The following is a 13809-nucleotide window of genomic DNA, read 5'->3' on the forward strand; positions in this document are numbered from 1 at the left end:
AATTTAGTTGGAGGTACATATGTATGTATGTGCGGCATGATAAATAACCCCACCAGTGGCCATGCAAGTGGCGGTAGAGAACCAAAGAGACTTCATTATATTAATCGGGTGAATTGCGTACACGGTAGCTGATCGACGTCGTAAAAATGGGAATGTATATAAGCGACAAATGTTGAAAGGAAGTGGGACAAACTTGTAATTGTATGCTTACCTAAACATGTATCGCCCGTTATGTCGATTATAGCAGCTTGAATATAAAATATAAGCAAATTGGTGTAAGTAAAATAAGATAACTGATAGGTAAACTTCATGAAGAAATGAGTCCAACTTATAGAAATTATTATATTCATCATAATAGCGCTGTTGGAAACTGCTTATACATACCGTAATCTTTGCGGTTAAATTTAACTCTGCTGACAAGATTTCTCCATTTTCATCAATTTATCGCTTGCATGAAGGGACAGGCAGTCATGCAGAGGCACAAAAAGATTATCATCCTGCACATGTTTATACTCTCGCTACAATTTGCTACTGAGTATTATTTTTTTTTCACCTAACGTTTGTTTGTAATACCTAAAACTAATCCAGATAGATCAGGATCACGAGATGCGTTGAAAACTGGCTGCCCGATAACTAAGTAAACGTGTTGCTTGGTACTATCAAAATTTTTCAAAGCTAGGATGAAATGGGTGTGCCACCGTTCACCTTTAGGTGAAATCCTTTATCTCAGGAACTACTTGTTAAATTTCGATCAAATTTGGTGCATAAACTCGGAATAAACCTTGCGCAAATATTCCCATTCACAACTACAGCTCGGTGCGGTCTTTTTTTAAAAAATTTAGCTCTTTTGGAACTAGCCGAGCATTGACGCGTCTCATGCCCAAATTATCGATCAAAATCAAACGAGCTGCTTCACGGCCGATGTTTAGCTTACGTGCTATCTCTATAACACAGCATGTCGATTTTCGAGCACGATTTCCTTCACTTTTTTGATGTTATCGTCAGTGTTAGACGTCGAAAGACGACCGGAACGAGGCATGTCTTCGACGGTTCCTCGACCATCCTTAAAATATGTATACCAGTCATAGGCTTGCGTATTCGATAAAATGATTAAATGTGATTTCCGACAAGGCCTGTCAGAAACCACCAGACTGTAGTAAGACACAGAAAAATTTATCGATGCCGATGGCGATGAAGCCGCCAATGTGATTTTCTACTGTGTTCGTTTCTTTGGTAGTATATATGACCGTATTTAATTTTTAACATAGCGCAACGTACTCAAGACAGCGGATAAATTATTACACTATCATATGTTGGAATCTTACAGGCAATTTTATTCCGTTGTCATATATAATATAATAAATAATAAATAATATAAACTATCCTATCTTTTGAGTTGGATGACACATCAAAATTTTATTTCTACTTAAAGTTCTATTACACCAAACCATTACAGCAGCTTGGAATAACATATTTTGTGTCTTTGGAAGTTTTTGCGTAGATTTTGATGTTTTGGTTAATGAAAACTTCTTCAACAGTGAACATTTTTTCATTCGTAAAAATGATATTTTAATGGCGATATACCGCGGGCCACTAAAGAAGACGCTTGCACCAGAAAATGACAAGTTGACTGACGGTAGACTTTCATGTGGAGATCATTTTGATTAAGTCTAGACATTGATTTGGTTGATATACTCATTTCTCTTGACCTTATTTTCTGTGTTCTAAAGGTATTTCTACGAATGCGTTTGATAATAGTTTTTGTGGCTGAATTGGTTTGAACCACGCGAGAACGACCACTTCTCTTTCTATCATCAACAATACAAACATTCGAGAAACATTAAGTTCTTTGACAGGCTCATAAAGAAGTAATCTAATAATTGTACGCATTAAAGCATATCCTCCATCGAGCAACGCGTAAATGGTGTCATGTTTACGACTGTGAATATTTGCACAGAAAGTGTGAACACGCGCGGGGCTTAGCGCTTTTGTTGATTATGTCTCGCCCTAATTTCTGTTAGCTTTTGGTTGTCATTGACATTGCACTGGGAGGTAGCACTGAAATAACATGTTTAAGCCAATTCTCATCATTGGTATTGTTGTTCTGATTTCCTTAGCTCATATATCCTTGCACGTAACTCGGTTACTAATGATTATCGACACATTTTGAAAAGAAAAACCAAGCCGAAAAGAAGGGTACGGTATACATGATGTATGTATATGGAAAAGGGATGTTCTAGCTTGCTGCATTCAACCCCCTCAAGCCGATTGTTCAAGTTACAATTAAATTTTCGACAATGTTTAAGGTTTTTGTGGCTACGGAAAATATTTGAAGAAAAGCTGAGTTGGATCTCATCTTTATAATCAAGTCCTCTGTCTAAGAAATTGCATTACTCGATATTCATTGATAGTTTATACATATAACAGTCTTTCAAACTTTCGTATGAAACTCATATTGCACTCTACAGATGATATTGTAAAACTGTACTTAACAATAATTAATGAATAGAAAATGAAACATCGAAACCGGGAATAAATATTTCAACATAATTTTATTTTAAGTTAACAGCTACAATTTCTATTTTGCTTGCAAAGCTAATGTGTGAAATGAATGTGAATATCAACAACAGGGTGTTCAAATTCGATGGCTTGTCCTTGCAAATACTTCACATATGTCAAAAAAGTCGTCCAGCACATGCTAAAGAAGGACGTGAAGACAACCTGGTTGCGAGGCGGTATGAAGGCAAAGTTCACTGTTTGCACACAGGGCCAATAAATTACGCCCACACGATAGGCCTCGAAGAATTTGTCACTCACCTGCAAAGAGAGAATATCGAAATCGAAATTAAATTACAATAATGTAACAGCAAGTACATTCATCTTTTAAATAATTAGAATTACTTAAAGCAGTGTTGATTAAAAACAAATGTTCATAAAGATTTCATTGCTCTTTACTATATTTATATGGATTGGTTGCATTCAAGTGATTGTGTTTTATTCCATGGCAGCTGGTAGCCCTTCCCTGTACATTTTCTGTTGTCCTACAATAATACCATTGAAATTGCACATAAAACGCACATTGCCAGAAAGTAATTAGTTTCGGCTATATTTTGTTCTATAGATGGGTTTTATTCTTAATATACAATTAATGTATAAGAACAAAACTATGAAACGCGAAGCCAAAGACACAGTTTTGATATTACGAATAAAAGATAGGTTCGGATCTAGAAATGTTGCATTCTCAATAGGAATTGTTACATTCGAAAAAATTATTTTAGAACTTTTAGAAATAGAATGGCTGATTGCATTCATTTTTGACATTGCTCACGTGTACTTGAGAAGTTATTTTCAAACGATTTTATAAATATATAAATATAAACATATACATACATACATATATATAAGACGTTTCAAAATTGTGAATATTAGTTATATGGGGGCTAAAACAAGCTTTCGCCCGATTTTATCCATTTTAAGCACATATCGGGTGGGTTTTAACAAATAATTTAATAAAAAAAAATTGTTAAACTGCAATTTTCGGATAATTTACCAATTTTTATGGAAAAATATACCTCACTAAGTGAATACTCGAATTAACCAAAAATTCGATATAATGAACTGGCCTGACAAATAATGTGTTCGATATTTCTGAATAATACTGTACATACATTTTATGGTATATGGAAAAATAAACGAGAATCTTAAGTGTCTTACAAGTACACTTGGTACGATCGATAACGAACGAACGACCCCCTGTACGAGTACAAGTGGATTGCTTAGTTTACGAATTAAGAAGCAACGGAGCCAAAGTGTGTTTTAATCTTTACTAGCAAAGGGGATGTGGCGAGGTGCCAAATGCTTGTCATTGCTTTAGAAGGCAAATACGAAGATAGACCAACTTTTGGATAGACGCACGCAACTTGACGTTACTCGAGAAATAAAAAAATACACACATAAACGAAAGCAAGGAACACTTAATTGATATTAGTGAGGCTATAAAAAAAGTATGTGTATTAACACTTAAGAACCACCAACTCGGCACCCACTTTAGAACTGTAGGTGCACTAGCATATATGAACATATGTGGATGTGTGTCTACCTGAACACACGTTTTGCCTTATACCCATCGTGGCAGTAAACGCAATTCGGTCTGCTATAAGTGTGGTTGTGTGTGCTTATAAGTCATCTGGGTGAGATTTCAATTCTTACCTCCTGCTTGGCTTGTTCGTACGTGCGGCCATCCAAAAGGCTCATAACAAAGAGAAACGTGCTTATCGCAAACGGATCATAGGCCGCCTGCTCGGTAATGGCTTTGCAAAGTGATGACTTAATGTCTGTGCGGGGCCACATGACGCCGGCCAGCCGTATCCACATATAAATTGTAGGTCCCATGAAAAGGCCACCGAATAAACTGAACCTGTTTGGAAAATAAATTTAGGTGTATATGAGAGATTTCAATGATATGATATGTAAGTATGTACTTACTTCAGACATTTCATCCAGTCGTAATTACGAAATGACCTTTTTTCGATTATGGTCTGTTCGATGAGACAACCGCAAGGCCATAGCGTTCCATAAGAGAGCATGCCGCGCACAATCTTGTACCGGTTTGTGAATTCTAAGAACTTTCGAAACATTTTCTTGGATTCTGTTGGTGAGTAAAATATCAAATTATCAACTTTGATTGCTGTTTACATTCGTATAAAAAATGTGGCTTTTAAAACAATTTTCGAAACTCCATCAAATTAGCTTAACAAAACAACATTGGTTTTTTCGGTAATCTCATCGTTGAAATATAATAACGTTAGCGATTTTAATGACTCGTAGTTTCTTTGTGGATTTACGCAATATGCTTGTTTTTGCAATGGCATTAATGATGCTAAATGTAGTCATACTTGCAGACATTTTTACATTTAAGATAGTTTTATAAATCATACGAGAACCCAAAAAAAATCTAGCAATCAATCGCTTGTATATTTTTATATCGCATCTTTATATACAAAAATTACTTGTTACGTTTTTTGTACGCGATTTACTTCTAAAGTGTTAGGCTTGAAATCTCCTATTTAAAAATCTCCAAGACAATACTTTTTGCATTTACGAGCTTTAACCAAATAACCTATGCCCATCCAACACCGGGGTATCATCAGTTCTTTCGCTAAGAACAACTTTTTCAGTTTTAGGGATTTTTATATTATATTTAATGTATTATCTTAAAGAAGGCCAATGGAGAGCTGGCGTCAACAATTCAATGTCATACACATATAAAGTGTATCCTCACCCTTGCAACTTTGTCACAAAATTAAGAATAAACCGTTTTTGGGGCAAACCTGTCTGTGGAAATCATTAAATCGAATGCAGTCCAATTAAATAGTTTATATTTATAAAACAATAAAGCCTTTAAATTCGGCAAACAGATGGAGAGACAGGGGAAGCTATCGTCACTGTAGCGATAGCCGACTTGAGTAAACGGTAGTGATAAGAAGTAAGGAAGAGCTAAGTTCGGGTGTAATCGAACATTTTATAGTCATGCAACTTGCAAGAATCAAATGCCTTTAGCACACACCTCATTGGTTGAATTTTCTACACCGGCTCCCTTTCAATATAACCGTTAAATGGAGAGTAGGCGTGTGTAATTAACTGATTTTCACAGCCTATGATTATTAAAAACACCTTCAGATGATATATATGTATGTATGTATGTTCGGGTATGTGATATTAATTCTCTCAGTTTCATTAAAAGAACTCAAATATTGGCCGAGTTATGTTTTCTATTAATGGATTTTGGTGGGCGTGATAGTCGTTCGATTACGCCAATCTGCGAGCTTGTCCTCACTTTTTTGCCAAGGAACACGTGCACCAAGTTTCATTAAGATATCTCAATTTTTACTCAAGTTATCGGAAAGACTCTCGGATTGCTACTCGTCTCATCATCCTGATCATTTATATACGTACATACAACCTTAGATAGGTAGGCCCATTGTGATACCACCGGAACTAATATCCCCTCATTCTATTGTCTCCCTTCTGAACCACCCGGTACTTCTGATAAAGTTCATGAGAACAAAGGGGTTTAGTTCTGCAACCTCTGAAACGTTGTGACGAAACCCTCGACCGATAATTGCGATTCTTTTCCTGTAAAGAGCCTACCTACCCTATATCTAACTTGATTCTTTTTGGGTGATATATATAATATGTTAGAAACAACAGTTTGGTGAACAAAACTATTATACTCTGTAGCAACATGTTGCAAGAGTATAAAAATTAGCCATAAATAAGCAACAATAATCAAGCCATCGGTAGTAAACAAATACTGTGTGTGTGTGAGTGTAAGTTTGTATATTGCAATGAGTGCGTTGTGGTACTTTCATCAGTCTCACGAGGGCGATTCGACGAAGGTAAGCACCACGAGTGCGAACTCTGAACAGTGAGTGCAAACAGCTGCCAGTCGTCTGCTTTCTGCCACCGCCAGTTCGAACTAATTTGTGACAATGACAAAAAAAGAAATGAAACAAAGTATGAGAACGGCAACTGCTACGGAAGACGGCGATGAGAAGTTAAGAGCCAACAGCAAATAATTATCCAAAACAACCGCAACGATACATAATAGCACGGCAGAACGTCGCAAGGGTCGGGCCATACACGCGGCACTGCTGCAACATGTCGGCCAACACATTTCACAGCCAAAGCGAAGGCCCGGCGTTGGGGCAGCTACGAAATTCGTACCTAATATAATATAATGGGATTGTAAATAATTGCGGAAGTTCATTTGAGGTTCGCGCTGCCGCTAAGATCGGGTGATTTGTGGCGCACAACCTAATGCACGAGCCGAAAGCCAATTGGCATTTGCAGCATGTTTGTCTGTCTTTCCCTCTGCTTATCACTTTATTTTGACTCTAATGTGCTAGAGGCTCGGTGCGTATCAGATATTTGTGTGTATGCAAGTGTTCTTATAATTGTTGATTTGGTTCGTTCCGACTATTTTCAAACATTTTACTTTTTACATTTTTTCATGACACACATAAGTATACCCCTTCTGCAGTCGCGGCAGAGTAAAATCGTCAGTGCAAAGTTGTCGCATACAGTGACGTTGAAATTGAGGTTGAAAAGTAAATTGGCGACGAGGCAGGTACTTACATACGATGTGCATATGTTTGTATGTATGTGTGCCTGTGTATATCCGAGTGTATTCACTTGTCTATGTTCTTGGCACTGCTATTCGTTGATTTTGATGTTCATTGATGCCATGTGACAAATAGCTTTGACGTACATTGAATATGAATTTACCGAATGTGAAAATGAAATACCGTTAGGCACTCATTCACACTGCAATACGGTGGAAAGCCAGACAGTCGATTGGCAATGACGATTCTTTATGACAAGGTTCCACCTATTGCTACACGCGTTTAGACAATTCTGTACGGACACCATACGGAACAAAATGCCGAGTTTGAATAATGGCACACATATTTGCGTATGTTATGTATGAACATGATTGTGTTCTTAGCTTAAACAAATAATAATTTTACTAAGAAAATTAGTCTGCTGAACTCTTTTTCGTATTTCTCACAATGCCCATTAAAGATAAGAAAAACGTGTACTTCGGCGGCACCGAAGCTTGAATAGCCTTCTCAAGTGCATTTCTTATAGCATAAAAAAGTATGAGAATATCTTTATCTTGATATGCTATAATTGTTCGATTTGAACAATTTCTTCGGAGATTGTAGCGAAAGATTGAATAATAATCTATACCACATCTCATAAGAACAACTTGTCAAATAAAAAAGTTTGCCATGCAAGGACTTGAGTTGGACCGGTCAGTTTGTATGACAGCATGAGCAATTTCTTGGCAGAAATGGATGTGTGTTCGTGTGTGTCGACGTTTTCTTCTGGGTGTTACAAACTTTGTGGCAAACTTAGTACACCCTGTTCAGGGTATAAAAAGAAGTGAAAAACGCTTTGGAAACAAAAGCAATGAAATATGAAACATCTAGAAACACAGGTAAGCGTATGTACCTTAATATGTTTTAAACGGTTAGGTTTACGAAAAAAGCGACCTTCTTTGAAGAACACTCAATTTCCAACAAAATCCACAAAACGAAATATGTTTTCAAGTAGTTGAAAGCAAGGTATGAATTTTTCTATCTGATAATAAGAAAAATATATAAAACCGTTGGGCGGAGGACCTTCCTGTTAAAATTAAGAGCTCATAATTGGAGAGCCTTTCTTAGAGTTGTCTATCAACCACTTTTTCAGAGTACGAAGCGAAAAATGAACATTAGTTTTATGTTTACCCAAATGTAAGATCGCTATACGGCCTATACTATGAATTAGGAAATCTGACAAACTTGACGTTGGCAAAAGTAATTTCTCGTTTTTGTTTTCTTAATAGTTGCACAAGTCTTACCCACCGCTGGCATTGTATTATACAAAAACTAAGTATTCAAATGTGGCGTTTGCAAAAGAAATCACATTAAGTTCTTTGTGTTCCCCTTGGGGTCCCTGCCAAACACGAGTTCAAGAACGGCAAAACCCACATCGACTCCTTTTGTTGCTACTGCATTACGATCATACTGATATACTAATAACCTCATTAAATATGCCCTGCAGCAAAGCAACAAACTGGTCAGAAAAATTTAAAAACGAACTAGTCGGAAACCGACCACTTATAAAGAGATTTGCTAATTGGTTACTTTGCATGATTTTTAAATATTTCTGGAACAACTGGGAATACCGAATAATAATAATTTTTCATATTAAATTTAGTAAACAAGCTTTTATTGTGTTGCCAAATAAATAGTTTTTGATGTATTATCCTTTAAACCAAAATCCGTAGCTTTACTCCGTAATGAACCAGATATTTTTTAGATGTTTTGAAAAAATATGTGACTGGTATGTTTTGTATTTGGCACAACATATATATTCAAGAATATAAACTAAAATAAATACCAGTTATACTTGTATGCATGGAAAAAAGATTGTCGACGTACTAGTTGGACTTGCAAATAGTACGAGCTGTGAAGTCATTTATAACTGTACAAGATAATTATTTGATAAATGACCGCCAGCAAATCTAATTCTCATGATTTTAGTTTTTTAAAAAGTTGAATTCTGTCAATAATTGCCATGAATGATATTGAGTTACAATTTAAGCCATCATGAGCACATATAATGAGAGCGATGTGGTACAGCAATGAAGAAAGCTTGTGATAGTGTTAAGGTAGACTATATTTTTAGAACCTTCATATTATATATATTACATATTTTTAGTTACACAAATATGTGAAAGTCAGTACTCTTTAAGCTAGGGAGGCTTATTACGGATTATTATCTAATATCGCTACATTCACCGTGGATTAAAGGATTTAAAGCATCCAATGTAAATTAAAGAACGGACGATGAACCCCTGTTTCTTTAAAAAAAAATTCTTAAGGACTATAAATATTTTATAACCAAAATTGAAAATAATGTATGTTAAATAATAATAAAAGTCAACTACTACTTGATGTACTTAAGCTCAGCCAACTTGGCCATTAGACAGATTTAAGTGAATAAGAATATACTTGGAAATGGGCGAAAGAGCACTATACCTAAATTATGATAAGAAGATAAGTTAACAACTAAAAAGTCTAAGAATAGAGGGAAAAGTTGCAATAAAATTAAAACTATTAATAATGAACATGTATTTATGGTATTATGTAGCAGTAAATTCAAATCGCATGTATATTTTCCTCACCGTTATAAAGTTATACCTATATACAAAACGTGAGTCACCACAAAGGCGAAGTGAAATCGCTTTGAATGACCGTCAGCTATAAATTCATATTTCTCTTTTATGGTTAAGTATTTACGCGGCGAGTGAATTTATTTTCATGGGCTCCAGTTAACTCATTTACTAAAATAATATCATCATCTGGTTTTCGTATTTATAAAACTGTGTCACTGCTTGATTATTAATGACTAAAACTAAATATCGAAGACAAGATGTGACGAAGTCCCAATTGATTTCGTTACGCGATTATTTTAAATTAACAGGTTTGCCTGTTGAGTTTGGCATAAGCTATGTATATAAATATATACAATACATATAAGAAATTAGGGAGTTCCGAGGTATGTGAAATTGATTAAAAAATGGAAATATAGCTGTTAAATAGTAAATAAATGTAAAAAAATAAAAATAAAAAAATTTAAAATTTATTACCACATCGTTCAGAAATATAAAATCATCATATCTGAATTTTAACTAAAATGTTTCTTATAATTTATATTTATAGATAATTACAAGTATTATGAAAATGATACATATTTAAAAATTGTCTCATGTATAGAAAAAACTGTGAATGAAAAGTATGTATGAAAATAGTAATTTATTATGTACTAGTAATAACAAAATTTACAAAAAATTAGCAAAATTGAGACCGAATGCCAGTCCAATTATAGAATCTCCGAAGAAATTGTTCAGATGGAATCACCATAGCCTCTTGCTGTCATACAAGCTGAATGATCGGAATCAATTTTTTCTGAGGAACCTTTTGTATTTTTGAAGAGTATTATAGCTTCAGTACAACCGAAGTTAACGTTTCTTCTTGTTTATATATATATTTTAGAGTGTCCCTGACGTTTCCCTCTGGGTGTTACAAACCTCAGGCAAACTTATTATACCCAGTTCAGGGTATACAAACAGGGTGCTACATTATAACCTTCACTTTGCCGTTTTATATAATCCTTTTTGGATGTCTCATTGTGTATGTTCGTGTGAAGTTTGATCAATGCCAATTAGTGTGTGTTTGGCTACTGTTTTTTTACGACGCGAAAGGTGTGTTAGGTGATTTTTACCATGGAAAAAAATTTATTATTATGTATCCATAAAATCACGGGCACGGAACCATTGAAGATGTTGCAGAATAGTTTTGGGAAGTCTACTTTATCACGAACACAAGTATTTGACTGGCACAAAGCATTCAGTGACAGTGGCTAAACATTCTTGTGGATCAACTCAACCATTTTGATTAATGTTATGGGTTTTAAGAGCCCTATTTCATGCTCTTAAACATTCTTGTGGATCAACTCAACCATTTTGATTAATGTTATGGGTTTTAAGAGCCCTATTTCATGCTCTTAAATTTTTCGAATAATCTGATACTATCTAAACCGATTATTCAAATATCCGGTATGTCACCGTTCGAATGAATATTAACCATTTAATACTATTCGAATAGTCGTTCCACTGAGAAAATGAGCATCAATCGAATAGTCAACGGCTTACTAATTAATATTTGAATAATGCACAAACCTGTTAATTCGGTTAGTCGATTAGTCGAATACGTAGAGCTCTAGTATCAAGCGTGTGAATGTTAGACTCATACCAAAAGACTTGAATCGTTGGCAAAACCGACGTCGCGTAGAGGTCGCAAAGAAACCCGGTACCCGGCACCAAAATACAATTTTGAATCTAAATTTGCGAAACAACTCAAAAATACTGGCCTGGGGATCATCCGTTCCTCTGTGTATAGATCTGAGTACACATTTTTTTAATGACTTTTGGACTCCAACAGTATTTATCACACTGGCAACATTTATTAAAGGTTTGGGGGAGAGTCTCAATTTGTCGTAGATGAAATAGATACTACAAATAGGAGATAAGAAATAGGAGTGGTTTGACTATATATCTGTTTTTAAAGGCAACTGCTGTCGTTCTCCAGAAGACTTATAAATAAATAAGTAATTGTTTTTCCGCGCTGCAATAATGTGTGATTCGTATTTATATATGTATGTATGCTTATATACCATATGTGTTACGGAAATTAAGTTGGAATTCACAAACCAAAAAACCTAAATATATTTTCAGCACAACTATTCCGAATAAATAGATCCCCAGCAACGCCATCGGCAAAGCGTAAATTTATTTGCTTAGTTGCGAGTGAACGCCTAAATTTGCATTCAAATTCCACATATAATTGGAATTTTCGCCGCTCATCAAATGTTGAAACGAATTCAGCACACGAAATCATTACATCTCGCCCCTGCCTTTCCGGCGTGGCCGTCAACAAATCTTTCATAATCATTCTGTCATTCTGTGCACGGAGGGGCACACTGCCGGTAATGTGGTATACAAGTATACAGATTGGCGAGAGGGCGGTAGCTGCGCGAATGGTTAGCATTTATTCTGATTTAAATTGATTGAAATAAATCATGCAAAACGACACGTGATTTAATTTTAGAATAAATCATTCAAATGTACTTTTTGCTTAGCATCGACTTTTATTATCTGCACACGTACAGGCATACACACGTACTTTTAAGTAAGTTCACAAGTCTATATGTTTTTATTATGCGTTTATGTGATCGCATTCTAGCACATCTTTGGGACGCGGTTATTTGATTTTGGCCAGACGATGGACGCTATACTAAACGACTTTTTTGTACAGGATACAAAATGTTTGGTGGATATGACGGCTTTGCAAAATTTAGTGCACCCACCTACCTACCTATAATGTGATTAATAATTGATTCAAGCCCATTTTATGTACCACCATTCACATGCGGTAAGCAGGTATCTACTACCATAAAAATTGTTAATATTTAACCAGCACTTTTTCATTTAATTTGGCGCCACAAAGTTACCGGATGTGCATAATTTGCGGCCGAAATGCATTTATTATACATTTACAATAAAAAAGAAGTGATTTTCACAGTATTTTGTTGCAATATTGACCCACGACGTAATCATTAGCCGATGTATAGTGCACGAACAGCCTCATGCGGGCAGAACACTCGCACTAATGCTTTATTTACGCAATCGTTTTATTGGCATTTGCATAATTAATCACATAAAAAGAGAAATTAACTCAAAATACTGGCGGGGAGCGGTGGCGTATACTCATCATCATATCGAATTTTATAAATAGCAATACGCTCTTTTGTTTGAATTACATTGCTGGTGATGACTTTGTGCGCAATCCATCAAATATCGCAAGGCTTAATTGGAGCGACGCAACTACAATGAGCACGAGCAGCAGCGACTAATAAACGAAAACCAAACAACAAATAACAAATAATTAACGGCAATTTGATTGCAATGTCGATTGAGCTCTAATTGCCAACAATTTGCGTCAGAGGTCATTAGTGTTCGTACAAGCAACGTCGCTAATTTATGAAAAAATAAGAATTGATAATAACGAAACGCAGCACAGTTGTTGCGCACTCAAGTGCCCAAGACACTGACCGAATTTGAATGGGTGTTATCGTTGTTGCACTGGTTTTCTGGAGCACAATTAGGTCAGAAATCACTTTATACTCGCATAAAAGGCGACAAATTCATTTCACATTTAAACTGATTTTTATTCTATTTAATTTTCACTCTTTGCCACGAATATTTCGCTTATTTTGATGGGTACACAGTCCCCGAAATGCACGTTCAGCCACTGCACTGAGATCTCGAACTGAATGAATTTCCCAAATTTAAAATTCAATGTCAATGGCAAGCCAAATGCACTGAGCATCCAACTCTCGGGCCACAAATGTTGGCTTTCTCAGTTCACACAAGGATTTCTTGCTAATTATATTTGTTGCTATAGTTTATCTTATACATATGTACATATTTTCTTCATATTATATATAGGTTATATATGTGCATACATGGTGTAGAGAAGTGTGTCAAAGACATTTGTGAATGCAACGACTTTTAAATTTACCATGCAATGAGGTGTCGTTGCTATTTATATGCTATTAACAAAAACTTATATATTATATATACATGTAGGTAGACTATACATATATTTGTATATAGACACATGCTGCATCACAGCT

General features: G+C 35.4%; 1 protein-coding gene across 3 annotated transcripts; it reads right to left on the reverse strand.

Moving 5' to 3' along the window:
• Nucleotides 1-2530: 2530 nt before the first annotated feature.
• plh (pasang lhamu) lies at nucleotides 2531-13492 on the reverse strand. 3 transcript variants are annotated; one of them, XM_014241965.3, is made up of 4 exons: nucleotides 13226-13492; nucleotides 4486-4648; nucleotides 4210-4417; nucleotides 2531-2817 (listed from the first exon to the last, which is right to left on the reverse strand). In XM_014241965.3, exons 2-4 carry the CDS (start codon nucleotides 4635-4637, stop codon nucleotides 2596-2598), a joined length of 582 nt encoding a protein of 193 aa, XP_014097440.2. In that variant the 5' UTR covers nucleotides 4638-4648; nucleotides 13226-13492; the 3' UTR covers nucleotides 2531-2595. The 3 variants fall into 3 exon arrangements, with proteins under 3 accessions (XP_014097440.2, XP_036229794.2, XP_036229795.2); XM_036373901.2 differs by lacking the exon at nucleotides 13226-13492 and adding an exon at nucleotides 12934-13022; XM_036373902.2 differs by lacking the exon at nucleotides 13226-13492 and adding an exon at nucleotides 11294-11472.
• Between the last annotated feature and the right edge of the window lie 317 nt (nucleotides 13493-13809).

Source organism: Bactrocera oleae, chromosome 2 (assembly GCF_042242935.1).
Source record: "Bactrocera oleae isolate idBacOlea1 chromosome 2, idBacOlea1, whole genome shotgun sequence".
NCBI lineage: Eukaryota > Metazoa > Arthropoda > Insecta > Diptera > Tephritidae > Bactrocera > Bactrocera oleae.